The sequence below is a fragment of the Fulmarus glacialis genome, unplaced genomic scaffold (assembly GCF_000690835.1).
Source record: "Fulmarus glacialis isolate BGI_N327 unplaced genomic scaffold, ASM69083v1 scaffold37470, whole genome shotgun sequence".
Lineage (NCBI taxonomy): Eukaryota > Metazoa > Chordata > Aves > Procellariiformes > Procellariidae > Fulmarus > Fulmarus glacialis.
The window spans coordinates 2,212-18,285 of record NW_009186603.1 but is presented as its reverse complement, the minus strand read 5'-3'; the positions used below and the strand labels follow the sequence as shown (position 1 = coordinate 18,285).

Genomic DNA, 16,074 nt, shown 5'->3' with positions numbered 1-16,074 from the left:
GTTCAATTCTAAATACGAAGAATAAACAGGATCTTCTGTCTCTGATGCACTAATAAATCTTATAGTCTTTAGCCCGACCACTTATGATATTCCTTTCACATCCTTAGCTACGTATTTTAATTTGGTATACTTTGATATAACTATTTGTATATGTTAGAAGTAGTACAAATAATGATATTAGTTTCTTTTTTTTCCCATTTGTTAGCTCTCATATTTTATTTTTAATTGCACACTTCACTTTGATATTCAAATTTATACTCTTTCTTGAGTGACTTTCTGGAGATTTTGTAACTCTCTTGTTGTTTTGGGTTCAGTTTTAAGTGTAAACTCCTTATATGCTTGTCCTCTTTCTATATGAAATATAATTATGTCATGATTGCTGGCTGCAAAACAGCCACTGTGGCCAGGAAAATGTTTCATTAATCATTATTGATGACAACACATGTCCACAGTAGGAATACTTTATGTTGGTACAGTGCAATACTACTTAGCAACTGCTGTTTTATGAATGAGATAGGTGTGCAGGTACACTTTCTTTGGCACCATAAGGGTGCCATGCTTGTTGCCCATTATTGCTTATTTGCCCTTCAGCCCTACTTCCAGTAAAATCAGTGACAAAGATGCTTTTGCTCTATTGTCGTGGAAGAAAACTGGTTCTGCTGAATAGAATGGATTGATTGGTAAGTGGAATTTTTTCATCATGTATATTTCTGAGAAACAGTGAAGACATTATAAACCGTGAAAGTTGTCTCATTTAGCTGCTATGAGATTACTCTGAAATTCATGCATTTGGAAAATTTCCTTTAAATCACATGTAACTAATTTTTTTGAAATTTGCTTTTGTGTATGCTACAGAAAGTAAATGTGTATAACATGGCAAATATAGAGGAAACGTTCTCTGGGTCATTAGGAAACTTATTTTTAAAAACCTCACTTTTTTCTTCATCAGTATGAGGTAGTAAGTGGAGTTTTTCAAGGAGATAAAATTACTTTAGCTGTGTAGATTTAATGATTTCAAAGGAAAGTACTCCCAAACTGCAAATCACTATTCACAGACAACTTGTAGTTCTGTTTAATGAATCTTCTTATTTTCCTTGCGTAACTTACAAGTGAGGTATCAATTTTACATCTGAAATAAAAATATATCTATACCTATTTCTCCTCTGTGACTTGTGTGAAAATGAAAGAAAGAATGAAATATATGAGTGAGGATGTGAAAGAATAAAATTGTGTGACTGTTCTAGAAAACTCATAAAATCCACCATAAAAGCTAACTAACATATGCACATATTGTTCATGTTCTCAAATGATCCACAGCTTTTTAAAAAATAGAGCAACAGCAGAAGTATCTCTAACATTAATATGAGTTTAATGTAATATGCATAATTGTTAAATCTTATAATCATTATAATCCATTTTTATTTTGGTCTCAGCAGACATGTATGGGAATACAGTTTCATTGTTTATTATAATCCTGTTCACATTCAACTCCTATGAGTAACTTCATTCAAGTTTCAATTGAGTTCAAAGATAAGATTTCTCCTTACTTTTGGAAATAATCTGTTGAATACTACTGGTAAATCTTAGCACCACTGAGAAAAAAAATCCTACTTGATTTCAGAAATACCATCATTAAACTTCTCATTCATCTGAGCTGAAATAAAAGTTCTAAGAGGTCACTGGTGACTGTGGTAGACATTACTATGGGTTTATTCATTTTGAATTTGAAGAAAATACGAGTTATAGTTTTACATTTACATCTAGAAGAGATTATGAGAGTCAATTTTCAGCAGTATATTATTCGGGACAAGTGCTATTGAATTTGCTGAGAATTCTTCACAATTTTTATTGGAAATAAAAAAGTTTTGAAAAAAATATTGGAAAAAATGTTATCTTTTTTTTTGCAATTTCATCTGAAAAATAATTTAATTAGACCTATAAAGCATATGTTTATTTCTGAAAAGGGGTAAGGTGGAAATGAGAGTAATGTCTGAATTTTAAAATGACTTTTCCATGGATCTAAGCTCCTAGTTTTTCAGCAATATCTTAAATAAGAGTACATAGGTTACTTTTTCTATTTTTGGTTGGTACAAATTGATGTGCTCCTTTGAAATATTTTACCTTCTACTGTAATTGCAATTCCTCTCGACACTAGTTCTCTTTACCATGCATCACTGTTCAGAGCTGTGCCTTCAAACCCACAGGTTCACATCATAATATGTCTTGAAAACCTCAGCATTCCTGTGCGTTTGAGACTAGAAAAAACCTTTCTCCTTACGCCCTTCAGCCTTGCAACTATGTTAAATATCTTTTAAATATTACAGGATAATTATGTAGGATTAAAACGTTGAGGAGTATCATGAAATTCTCTCCATCAGATACTTTGCAGAAATGCTCATCAACCATTCACACGATTCTACCTTTAGAATGTCCCACACAAATCTGTTCTGGTCAGATGCAGAGATTTAGGAGAAAAGATAATAAGTTTCCTTTCATTTGGTTATTAAAAGTTATTTAGTACTCATGAAATATAACAGCTGTGAGTACTGGTGATTTAAGAATAGAAATATAATAGAAGGGAATGATGATGAGTTTGAAGCCTGTGTGCAGGAACAAGTCCAGTCTGCAAGTCACGTCAACACACATCCATGACTGTACTAAAAAGGTGTTGTATCAGGGTTGTATACTGATGTGGATGTACTTTCGCACAACCGCTAGCTTGTTCTTTATGGCACAGAGCAAGGACAGCATGTCTTTGCTTGGCTGCATGTCCAGCTCCATGTCATTTTCTTCACACTTTAAGTCCTAACATTTTAGAGCATCTCTAACATCTGAAATAGTGCTATGGATAACGATTCACTATCTATAATGATTCATTATTCATAGTGGATTATACTCCAGAGGCTTTTCTCTACTCATTGATCAGAGCCTAAACTGTGAGCTCAACCTTGATCCTTAACTGTTCAATAGCTGAAGTTAGATAACGTAACTGACAATTCTGGTGATTTCAAAGATTTTTCCAAATTCTTAAGTTCGAGTTAATCATGAACTCAAGAGTCATCTGATTAAGGTGTAATCAAACAAGACAACAGAATATCCACAATAGGCGAGGTATTGGTTTCACAAGTAGTGCGTAAAGGGGAAAAGCTATTCTGCAACTTTTTGTTTCTCCATTTAAAAGTTAGATAATGGTACTTTTAATGAAATCACAACAGCACAGCTAGATGATGAAAAAGTTAATAGAAAAGAGCTGAACATCTCCTCCTGTGAATTCAGTGTTGGACACATTGTAAAATTCCATATTATATTTTTGTCATCATAGTATAGCAGATGCTATATTGTGGCATGGAGGAGGTGTTGAGCTACTACAACTGTTAAATAAGGACAGAAGTAAGCTCTGTTTTTCCCTCAGCCATCCAGTGACCCGTTCTTTCTAGAGTCTGTACCCTACCTCAGCTTGCTGGCTGGGGGCACTCTGAAATAAGTGGACATTCTTCTAAAAAGTATTAAAGACATAACCACAGATAAGTTGTCACCAGCCTGTGACTTGATCAAGGCTGTTAAGAAGAGAATTTGGAGCAACTTGAAAAGCAAAAGACCTACATGACATCTGCTGTGTTAGTATGGGGGATAATACACAAAGAATCCACAAATTTAAGTTAGAGGAGACAAATGCTTTGAAGCAGAAAATTTGCCTGAAAAGGTGACATGTTTTTGGCAGGTGTTCATACGGATTCTCAGAGCCACAGTACTACAATAGCACTGTGTTTACTTACCCTGTGTAAAGCTATTTTATAACTGGTCTTTCTCTTATGTGATTTTTCTCTGTTCCAAACTTTGTCCAGCCAGAATTTCAGTAGCTGGCACATTAATCTAGGATTTCCTAACTGCTGTACAGATATGGCCAGCGTGTGTGTACAGATCAGTTCCAGAGGACTAGTTACAATGAGCCCAGGACTTCCAGAAACAACAGGTCTACTGCCAATCATGTGTAAATGAACACCACATGTAAATACGGTCTGTCTGGGGTGCACAAGATGGTTTTGAACCTGCTGATCAGCTATAGAGTTTGAAGACAGTAAGCGTGACTATTTCTGGAAGTGCTGGATTTAAGGCTCTTGTACCACAGTATTATATGCATTTATTTCTTTGTGGGAAATCCTGAAGAGAAATACAACAATGGTAAGTCTGGGGACCTACTATTGACAATTGCCAGAATTTGTTTCCTTCTGATCTTCTCAACAGAAAGCAAGCCTACATATGTGCTTCTGGATAGTAAGTTTGGAATGCAAAAAAATGCTCCTCCATCTTTAAACCTATCGCAAAGCTGTGTAAATTACTGAACAAAGTTTTTAGTAGCATTTACAAGTTTTCTTTGATGGCAGTGAGAGAGAAAGGGAAAGGATTGGTAATATTGCTTCTTCAAGAATGACGTTCTACTAATGGGGACTTGCAGTTTGGTGGGTTTTTTCCCACTTTCCATATGCCATATGGTAAAAGCAATTAACTGTAAATTTTTAGATGTAAGTATGAAGCAATTAGCCAGAGTGAGGCAGAATGAGCCCTGGGAGTGCTACTTGAGATTTACCAAAGAATCTTTATTATATTACTATGAATGATCGCAATATTTGTAACAGCATTATAAAGTCTATGCAAGAACAAGTCCACTTACAGGAAGGCAGAAATCAATCCAGCCTGAAAAATAGGAACAAAATCCAATCCTGGTCTAACACCTTATGACATAGATTCTTACTCAGTATGAGCTAAAAATGAACTTTAGATTGATGAAAGTCTTAGAAAGATTTATTTGACATAAATAATATGTGCTATCAAAGGAAAAAATCCTGGATCTATTCCTGTCTTATATAAATAAACTCAGCTTGAAGATGCCATGTTCATGTTTAAAAAAGTTCCTTCCCCTCATCACAAGTTTATCTCCAGGGGAAAGGACATCCCTACTTATAACACTGACAAATGCTGTTCTACTGAGAGCGGTCAGTTCCCTCTTGGTATTGTTTTGTTATCAGTAAACTTTAACAGTCCACAGATTCCAGGTTTGGCATCTGATAGAACTAACAAAATCTTTTTCCTAAAGTGAGAAGTGGTGTGAAGGTGCATGGAAGAACATGACTTTTTGTCCTATGGGACTTAGAAACATATATTTCTATACCAGTTTTTGTCTCTATCCTGCAGTTTGATTTTGGGCAAATCATTCTATTTTAATACCCTATGCCATGGTTTCCCTGTTTTAAAAAAAGAAAACATCCATTTTATGTCTCTGTGACCTGTAGATGAAAAATAGAATATCATGATAAGAATTGTTTTTGAGGGTGAAGGTAAATTACTACCTGTGGACTTCTACACTTGCTTAATACTCGACGATTCTAAGGTGCTAGCACTCCTTGTTCCCCTAGTAATTCTCCTATATGTAGGAAAAACACTGAATATTTGAATCCCTAGTTCCAGCAAGGAGTTGGATGTATAGCATCTCGAATGATTTGCTCCATTTAATGCAAGCCAGGGATCTTGGCATGTCATTAAATTGTGAGTACCATAATGCATTTAAAAGACAAGTTAAAATTAGCTTCCTCTTTGACTGCAAATTGTATATTAAATCTGGTTAGAATTCCTCAAACCTCCAACCTTCATTTATCAATGCAGTGATTCATCATGTCCTTTCATACTTTGTTTTGTCCAGCAGTTCCCATGTAAGGGATAACAATGTATATGCTACTGTCACAGGATTCAGTGGAAATGAGGGCTGTTAATGTGCTCTGAATGTCCTTGGTATAGAATCAGGTTATCTGTAATATCAAAGGTGTTTCTGTGTGTCACCATTATTGTGGGAAGAGGCAAGAACTGTTTTGTGTTCATGGAAAAGTACAAGGAGGCTTAATCATTTCCGAAAGACTATACCTAGAAAGGAGCAGCTGCTGGGGCTGAATGGCCATTCCATAAGCTATGCCCCTTGACTGTCACCACACTGCGAAGATCTGCTGACATATCCCAAAGATATGGCCAACAGAACTGTCATACTTGGCCCTAAAAACAGTGGAGCCTGTTTTATATCACAGATGTTAGTATCATTTTATACTCATGTTATATTCCAATGTTTATACCCAATAATACTCAGCTGCTGCTTGCCACCTTGACCCCTCACTCATCTCAATGCCCCTGGGATGCAGTGTAGTGCAATTAAAAGAGGTTAACTTTAAGTTTGTTTTAAACTGTGATCAGTGCATTAGGTTTGCTACTCTTTAGCATAATACCAGGACTGGAGTGAGAGGCAGATTCATGGATTTGTATTAAGAAGATTTATGTTAGAAAAGAATTTGATCTCAGAATAGAAATCCTCATGAGACCTTTTTTGACACTGTATTAGTGGGAAGGGGTCAGGTTATGGGAAGGTCTTGTCTGCTTCTCTTGACAGTTTATACCAGGAGGTGCCTCCTGCCAGGTCTGAAGCCAGGAAGAATTTTGCTGTCTACAGCCAACACACGAATACCCGTTCTGAAACATTCTGGCCCAGTATAAAATAAGTAATATTGGATTTGCCAAGATCAGCCAACAAAAGGATAGAAGTCAGAGATAAAGATATGGAAGACCTGGGGCATAGTTTTAACTGGTGGACTGAAAGGAAAAGCCATATTTTACAAATCTGAAGAGCAGAGAGGGTCAAGTTTTGTCCTTTGCAGTTAAGAAACAATATAGTGCAATGTTGGAAGCTTCTATTCACCTATGCTGAGGGACCAGATGGAAAACTGCATGTGTTAGTCAGAGAAGTGTGCAACCGGGATCTGTGACTCATTACAGGATTATTGTTTGTGAATTTTGTGTTCCTGGCAAAAATCACGTATAGCTAAAGTTCAGAGAAAGAAAAGAAAGGAACCAGGTACTATAAAACCTTTGACCAAAGATGCACTTCTTGGGTGCCTTTAACCTTTCTTTTCTGAAATTACTCTCTTCCTCATTACTTTGTTTGCCAAACACTGACCAGACCTCACAGAAACAGCCTTTGCAAAGTCTATTACACCTGCAAAAAGATTTGCAATATCTAGAAGTCTTCTTTATAGCCATTACCCTATGTCATTGTCTTAATGAGCAACACCAACAACAATAACTTCTTCAGATACTTCATGCAATTCTCCACAGTTAGTGTCAAATGCCCTTCACCGGATCATAAAGATTTTTTGTATCACCACCCTGACCTTTGCTTAGATATCATATTCACTTATACAAACACTTTTTGCTTTTATTTCTGCATACTGAAAAATCTTTAGTAAGCTCTCTCTACATGTACATAGTCTGCAATGAAAATATTGATAGTGACATAAAATAAATAATAGCATTTTTAATAAAAGCTTGAAGAACAATTAGAAATGTCTGTTAAAAGAAAATCATATCAAGGAGATAAAATAAAATCCTATATTCCATGGATTTAAAACTTTGAGATATTTATTAATCAGAATTGATTCAGAGTTCATTGTTTCAATAGAATATTTTAGAATGTTTCCTAGATTACAAGTCACTAAATTTCATTCACTTGTGTGACTTAAATATATGTAACTTCACCTTATTTTTATTTGATTTTATTTCATGTAGAAAGCAAGATTTAAAAATGGACTATCAGCTGAGTTCTTGCAAGCCATATTAGAGATGGGATGAATGTTTATGACTGAGCTATAAATCTCTTCAAAACAAAGTTTACAATAGAATTATTAAAGCAACATCAAATATAACAACATGAACAATGCTTCTATCATAACAGCCTCATCATAATTCAGTAATGAAAGAAAGTCAATATCTCTATTTTATTCTTATCTTTAACTAAGAATATTTCACAATAAAAACATAGTCTTGACATTACTAAGGTGAAGTAAGCTAGCATTTAGAAAGAATATTGATATACTGTGTAGATGTTACTATAGTACAGAAATAGCACAAGCATCAAAAAGTCTCTCAAAAATACAGAAAAACAAGCATATGTGTTGTAAGAAAAATTGTCTGTCAGCACTGTTCGCTATTGATTCTTTTGATTAAAATCTCTATGTGTTGATCTATGTGGTTTAAAAATAACCATAGTGAAAAAAAGGATGCATAAAACTTAATTTTTTTAGCAAAACAATCTTTTTGGCAGTTTGCATAGCCCAGGGATCTTATTTTAAAAGCAAAGATTGAAAACTTTGGTAACCTACAAGTACAGCAATAGCCCACATCCTCTAGTTTGTTCTAATGAGAAATAAAATATGATTACTCACTCAAAATTGGCTGTTGGCGCTATCATAATACAAACTGTATTCTTTTTTTTCTGGCTGGAGCCAGAAAACCAATGAAGTATGAGGTTTATATGGAGAATAAAATAGAAGCTGCTCTATGGCGTGATGCATGACCAAAAATGCAGTGAGGAAAAGGCTGAAATGTGAGGGTCAGGTAGAGTGTGTGCATTATACACAATTTGACATTAAAAAATCTGTGTGAAAGAGTGGGTGTAGAAGAGTAATTTGAAAGGGAAAAAAAAAGTCAACCTAGAGTTATATGCCAGAAAAAAAAAAAAAAAGAAAAAAAAAAGAAAAAAAAAGAAGAAAAAAGAAAAAAAAAAGAAAAAAAAAGAAAAAAAAAGAGCAATATATTTCTGACACTTCCTTTTTCTTGCTTTCCTCTGAGGGCAAGGGTCTGTGCTCATTGAGGAGGGTTGTAACTTACAGCCTTTCACGCAAGCTTGGACAAATCAGTCCTATATCATTGTTCGAATTATGAAAACCATTTTGAAATGTAACCATATATATGAAAACCCATATATTTCCATCTACGCCTGCTTTTATGTCCCATATTAAAATAATAGTATTAAAATAGCTTGTGAGATAATTATACTCCAAATTCAGGAAGTGTTAAAGAACGCTCCAGTGGCAGTCACTGAAAGTGAATATGAATGTGTCACATGGTGGGGACAGAACTTAAAAGTCCTTTTACCTATCAGCACCATTACTTTCATATCTTTTTAATAGGGAGCTAAATGAAGACATCAGAATTCTTCCTTTTTAAAAAGTACATGAAAAAAGAAATGAAAGAATTAACCAGTTGCCTCCAGATGTTCTTGGAAGCAAAGTCAGTAATATTTGAGAGAAAATGCAAATGGCAACCTGCTGTGGCAGAAGGCAATGCCCGAGAAATTGCATTTCTGGAGCAGGAAAAGCCAGGAATGCTGTGATCTGTGCAAGAGTGTCAGCTGGGAAAATCATGACTTCTTCACCAGAACTTACCCAAAGAACAAGGTCATGATCCGTCTTCCTGATTTACATAATAAACTAAAGTTCTGACATTGAAATGATGGATTGACATTGAAATCTTGTTAGAAAACCAGGATTATCTGGACTACAAACAACCACCTCGTTACCAATAAGCTCATATATTTGTTTTAGAAAAAATTAGCTTGTCTTTTTAAATAACAGAAGATACAAGCAGTAAAAATTGTGTTACTCAAAAGCAAATATTAAAATACTGATGATTAGATTTATTTTTTTAATGTAGATGTTTTGAATTCTTCCATTCAGTAATTTTTAAAGGAGATTTTTTTCTTTTTTTAATTATTATTTTATTATTTTAACAATGCTTAATGTAAATCTTAATCAGGATTTAGAAATTATGTAAATAAAAAAGATATAGTTCTGTTCTTATGAAAAGTTAAAAAAATAGAAGATGTTAATACTTTGTTATTGCCAGTGGTTTTTTTAATGATTCGTTTAAAAAAGAAAAATCCTCTGTCTTGTTAGGAAACAAACAAAAATTCAAGTGTTCCTAATAAAAATGACATAATTAAATGGGTGGCAGAAAACATATCTGTATGCTATAGATACAGCTGTATATGAAACATAGATGTAATCAAAACACAGGTTGTTGTGTGGATGTGAAAGTGAATATGGCGATAAACACAACCTTTCAACAAAAGCGGGCCAGCATAAATATCCAACACAAATCACAAAACATTACTAGCTGTAAATGCACACTAACATATAAACCAGTACATTTTATTTGACTCCTCTGTCTGCCATGTCTTCTGTTATACCTCAGCAGTAAATCATGGATACATGCAGTGATTTTTAGCCAATGACTGATGCTCATTATGAGCAGCATTATCTAATACAAATAACATCATTTTGAGGTATTTCACTCCTGTGTTACTTTGAATTCTTTAGCAACAACAAAGTCTATTTATAAGTGGCATCAGTAATATTTTCACTTGTAACTGGACCAGCTACATATTGCTTGGGTCAGAATAAAACCCTTCTCAGAGAATTTCTGTCCGTCAAGCAATGAAGACATTTGATTTTTGTTTGGAGACAAAAGCTGCACAGCTCCAATTTATTTAATTCCTACAGCCATTGTGACTGGCAGTTCTAAATAAACACTATTAATAAATCATTAATCTGTAACTAAAGACTAGTCTCTTTCTGGAATATTTGCCAAATGCCTACTTCAGGAATTCTCGCTGGAACATCTGTCATTCTCACAATTACAGTGGAGAGAGAAGAGCGAGTGTTTCAGACAGCTAAATTAAAGCATGAGAAAAAACAGCAGCACGTTGGTTTTGAGACTGTAATAACTTCTGTGTTATTTACAATAAGAATTCAAAACACCAAATCTCAAAATGCTAAATAAAGAAGGAACAAATTAGTTGCTGATTCAGTTTGGTAATGGGGATCCATGGCAGTGTAATAAGAAAAGAGCCTTACAAGCTATCGGGAATAAGAGATGGGGACAAAAAGTGAAAATGATGAAAATGAATAGGAAATCTGATGCATTTCTACCTCCCATCTCAGCCTCCAGGTTTCAAATGAGGCCTGAAATGTCATTCATGTAATTATTACCATATCAGGTTAAAAGCAATTTCAACTCAACTGATTTGATTGTGCATTAATGGCTGCGAAAAGAAGATAAGGAATGTGCATGGTAAAAATAGCTGCCTATTACAACAGCAGCAAATGGGGTCAACTTATTAGATAACCTTAAATTCCTTGATGGTTCAGGTGTTTTTGGTTTTTTGTTTATTAAAGGTTAACGCCAAATATGAATGTGGAAATAAGCTAACTGAAGCCTTTCCTGTAAACCTTCACCTTCCTTATGTGGCTGTTTGAATAGTGACTGACTCTTTTTGCGAGAGTTTACTAAATCTCAGGGTGCTGATGATGGAAGGTATCAGTAGCTGCATTTCTTGCCTGTCAGTGATGGTTGCAAAGGACAACATGTTGCGTACCTCCTCTTCGCCAGAAAGTGACAATTAACTTGTAATCTGTCAGCAAGTGCAATTTAATTCCAGCAAAATGAAGAAAGCAGAAGCTAGTATGTTGGTTACTGCTTCAGCCATAGCCAAGAGTCTAAAAGGGCCTTGTTGCCAACTATTGACCTGGCAGAAAATTGGTTAGTGTTGCTGACAGGAGAGAGCCTGTAGCCACCAGCCTCTTCAGAACAGCTCTTTTCTTCCTATATTTCAGCATTTCAGAGAATCTCTCCATTTATTGCTTTTCTGTCCTCTCTCATGTACCTCTTTCCTTATCCTTATTATATAAAACATAAGACTTGTGTTTTACCCTACAGAAGTTCTTCCCTCACATTTGCTTTCTAAACTACTGCTTACATTTATGTTGGGAATGAATTTGCAAAAGCCATTGTCACTGTATAATGGCTCCCTGTATGTGGGCTATGGTCTCCCACATTTTGTTTGGACTGGTTTGGCTATGTCCTGTCTCTCTTTCAACTTCACTGGGACTAAATAGATACAATTAAAATACTTTGTCAGAATTTCTCTGTAATTATTTGTGAATACTTGCTGCTGACCTGCTCACTGAGAGTATCTGGATGTTGGTCAAACAGGAAAAACAGGCAAGAAGGGAAGCAAGTTTAAGACATGTCTCATCCAGCCAGTAAATAGGAACTGTTAAGAGAAAAAGCTGAACAAAAAAATCCGGTGACCAGTGACACATGAAGGTCAAAATGACTATAAAAACATATAAAAGTCCTCTCAGGTATTAGAGACAGGCTTTGAAAAGTTGCTCTGGAAAACCAGACCTGCCAAGCAAGCTGGAGTGGTGATCCTCAGGAAAGTAGACTACTGTCTTAAAACTCCTTTCCTCTTATGTTTTGTTCCTACTCAAGTAAATAAGTAAGAAGAATTGGTGTAGAAGATACGGTACTCCTCAGACTAATTGATTTGTGAAGTCCCTCCGCAGAAGTTACAAAGAAATATTCTTCCACTATTTCTTAATCAAAGCCAGGCTGTAAGGAACCTGTATGTGCCGAGATAAGCTATGAACTAGAAAACCAAGCAGGATATATGATATTGAGCAGCATGACTTCGGGGGGTCAACAATAATAATAGTAACTGCCACAACAAAATTGAAATGTTATCAATTTCATCCTACATTCTGTAATCTGAATAGGGTATAGAAGTAATTTCACTTCTTATTTAATTTGTATGAAATAGCAAAGAAGTATTTCTAAAACCTTTTTTTTTCAATAAAGATATAAAAACCCCCTTGACATGAATACTAAACACCTGTTCTCTAGTAGTGCTATTAGGTCAGGTAGAAACTAGAGAATTGGCACTGACACAAAGTGCATTAGGACATGTTTAAAACATTGTGCTCTTAGCTTCATATATAAATTATGCATTTGGGGAAAAAAAAAGCTACTAATCTTGTTTATTCTCCAACTGTGATATTTTGGCAGAACAAAGCCTAATTTACTGATTTATAGTATCACAGTAAATAAATAGGTGAGTCTGGTAAAATTTTCAATAAAAAACTTTTCTTTTTTTTGTTTACAAGAACATTACTTTTCATTTGACAGAGAGTCTTTTAACTTGAATGAATTACTGTCCACAGAAATGGGTGGGCAGGGAATTCGTAATTGGCTACTTAGTCAATTGGTTACTTTGAGTGTGCAGTAAGGACTGTCTGTGAAAATCAAATCCAGCAAAATAATGAAACCACAAATTAGGCATGTCACATCTTAATAAACAATGATGTCTAATTATGGAAGAATCTGTACTTACTTGCCAAGTGCAAAACACTCCATCTTAACAGTGGTTCCCCTTGCAGCTGTAACTGTGTAAGGAAAATGGACTTCAATTTTTGGTTCATATTCCCCCATCACACCTGGAAAATAAGGAATGTTTAAAATATGAATTATCATCAGGTTTTTTTGAGATTATCACAGAAAAACCCTGTGGCTTGCTTTTTCAACCTGACCAGCAGTAAAGCTAGTAATTGATGGAGATAGCCTCGTTTGATCTGATATTCTCTGCTCAGGTCCAGTACATATTCTAAAATGCTCTTCAGGGTTACCAGCAGCACAACGGTGAGCTTAAGAAAAAGGATGTATTTTCTCAAACAAGGGTTAATATTTACATTTTGAAAGACTAAAGCAGGCAATCAATTTTAGAAGGGTGAGAATTTTCATAGACCAAAGCCTTGTTTACCAATGCAGTGACAATTATGACAAATAAATCAACATATCATGCCGTCTTCGACTGAGGACCTTCTAAGCTCAGCAAGAATAACTCAAATGATGTAAGAGCATTTGCGCATGCAGATACAAACAGAGATATGCAGACACATACAAAGTTCAGTTATTTAATTTTCAGTGATCCTTTTAATTTAGGAGATGATCAATTTTATCAGGACAACACTCTTAGTACTGTAAGATACAACTAGAAAAACATTCAGGAATGTGAAAAATATAAACACTGAAATCAACAGAGTTATCTGGAATTTGCTGTGGAGTGACTGACAGCTTTGGAAAATCACAAGAGTTTAGGAAATGAGAAATGAGCAGGGAAGGGAGACAGGTTTTATAAGGCGAGGTGAGAGGTTTGTATTTGATGTGACTTAGAGGAAATGTCATAATCAGAATGGCAGGAGAAGAATATGACTCTAACAGCTGCATTCGGTTAGACAGAAGATGGGTTACTGGGGTAAGCAATACTCAGGAACTAAAAGCTATATTAAACAAAGTAAGAATTGTTCAGATTTTTAGATGAGGAAAACTGAATAAAATCTGACTTGTGGACACAGTAGCAACAAGACAAGTCTAGTCTAAATCTATAAAAATCAATCAAGAGTTTCCAAAGAATTTTAAAGCAAGTAAATAAGAACAACAGAGGAAAAGAAAGGAGAGAAAAGAGGTATCTTATGCAAGAAAGAGAAAAGAAAGCAGCATAAGTAGGAACATGGAAGTAGGGGAATATGAGATTGCAGCTGAGAGAAGACCAGCTGGCAGAGATAGACAGAAAAGCAACCCACAACCTATCAGAGCAAAAAAAATATATAAGGCTGAAATGGTAAAACATATGCTTCTAGCCCTTCAAATGTTCCTCATGGGACTCAGGAGTTTCCAGTGGGGCTGCACTCTCTCCCTCCTGTTGTCCCACAGGCTCCTGCAGCTTGGTTCTGAGAGGAAGTCTAAACATATATGCATTTAAACATGTTTTTGGGGGGTTAAGTTTGGTTAGAAAATGTAAATGTGTCTGATATGTGAATCAAATAACAGAAGTAGAAAGCATAAAATGCTTTTAATTCAAACAATGTAATTCCATAAATAATGTGGCTTTATAAGTAGCAGTAGATTTCTTTTTTAAAAACATAATCATGCAAGTATTAAATGTACTAGCAATTGTGACCTATTTTTCCTCAAAAACATGACTAAATCAATGTTTTGACATTGCTTTATGAACTTGTGGAGAAAAACTGCGCCTTGTATGAAAAGGCAAATTCTTAACCAGTTCTGTCATTAAAGCTTAAAAGGTATTTTTTTGTAGAAAAAAGGAAATTAACCTTTGTCCTGGGTATTAAAATAAAGTCAGGGCATCAACCAAATTGTAATCAATTAAAATTTTCCCCATCCTAGACTGAAATCATTCCTAGTCTAATCTGTCATAAAAAAATATATTCCCACTGGCTTGTACTATGTCAATAAATTTCATAATTTAATTACATTCCTTGTGACTTCTTTTACTGTTTTCTGGCTTCTTTTTGTGATTATGAATACCACTTCATCTGATTCATCTCAGTTGAGTCATTTATGATTTTATAAGATATCTGTCATATCCCCTTTTAGCTATGTCTTTTACAGACTGAAAAATCCCAGACTATTAATCCTTCCTTACAGTCAATCTTTAATAAACTTGTGATCATTCGTAGTGCCCATGTTGCACCATTTCAAATTCCATTCTACCATTTTGAGGTGGGAAGATGAGAACCGCACAGCAATATTGAATCTGTAGATCTTTCTATCACAGGTTTTTTGTCTTGGGCTTTTTTTTTTGGCTTTGTTTGTTCCTTATTGCTTTCCTCACAATTCAGTTCCATTTGCCTTTTTGCACTTAAGCTGATGTTCATCCACAATGGCATCCTAATCTCTTTCCTGATAGTATCTAGTAAAGGTGTTATATTTTTCAGTTTAGGTATTATATAAATTTGTACTGGGTGACATTATTTATTACCTATCCACTCTATTATCACAATATCCTTTCGCAGGTCTTCACAGTTAGGTTTAATTTTAACTATCCTTAATAATTTTTTATCAACAAGCTTTTCTACCTCCATGTTCATTTCCTTTCTAGATGGTTTATATGTTGAATTGTGAAGTCCCAGAAAAGTATTCTGTGGCTTCACTGGCAATCTCCCAGTTCTCCAAACTGATGAGATACTCCTACAACAGGTGGATTTTTTTTTATCTGTTATTAAACAAAATGGGGCTGTCCTTCAATCCCTCTCAGAATTTAATTTCTTTGACAGCCTTTGACGAGTGACCCTGTCAAGAGCTGTTTGAAATGAAAGTACACAGTGTTACCTTGACCATTCCTACTCATACTCTTCAGGAAAGTTGTACGCAGATTGAAGCTTGAATTCCCTCTTTAAAAGCTGTGTTCATGATATATGACTGTATGGTAAAGTGATAAATACAATCCTACTAATTGTACTTTTCTATGCATTTTCTATCAAAACACTTGACACAGAAGTCAGACTTACTGGTCTGTAGTTCTTCAGATGTTCCTAGGAGTCCCTTTTTAAAAAAAAG

General features: G+C 34.9%; 1 protein-coding gene across 1 annotated transcript in view; it reads right to left on the bottom strand.

Annotated features, from left to right (window-relative positions):
- The window catches only part of LOC104071589 (contactin-5-like), a gene marked incomplete at its 3' end in the record, with an annotated part of 29,442 nt that extends 13,843 nt beyond the window's left edge, over positions 1-15,599 (bottom strand). Inside the window, exons 1-2 of the mRNA XM_009572119.1 lie at positions 15,497-15,599; positions 13,049-13,151 (exon numbers count right to left, since the gene is read on the bottom strand). Of these exons, the coding sequence (XP_009570414.1) occupies positions 13,049-13,151; positions 15,497-15,599 (206 nt within the window). The remainder of the gene's footprint in view (positions 1-13,048; positions 13,152-15,496) is intronic.
- Positions 15,600-16,074: the final 475 nt, after the last annotated feature.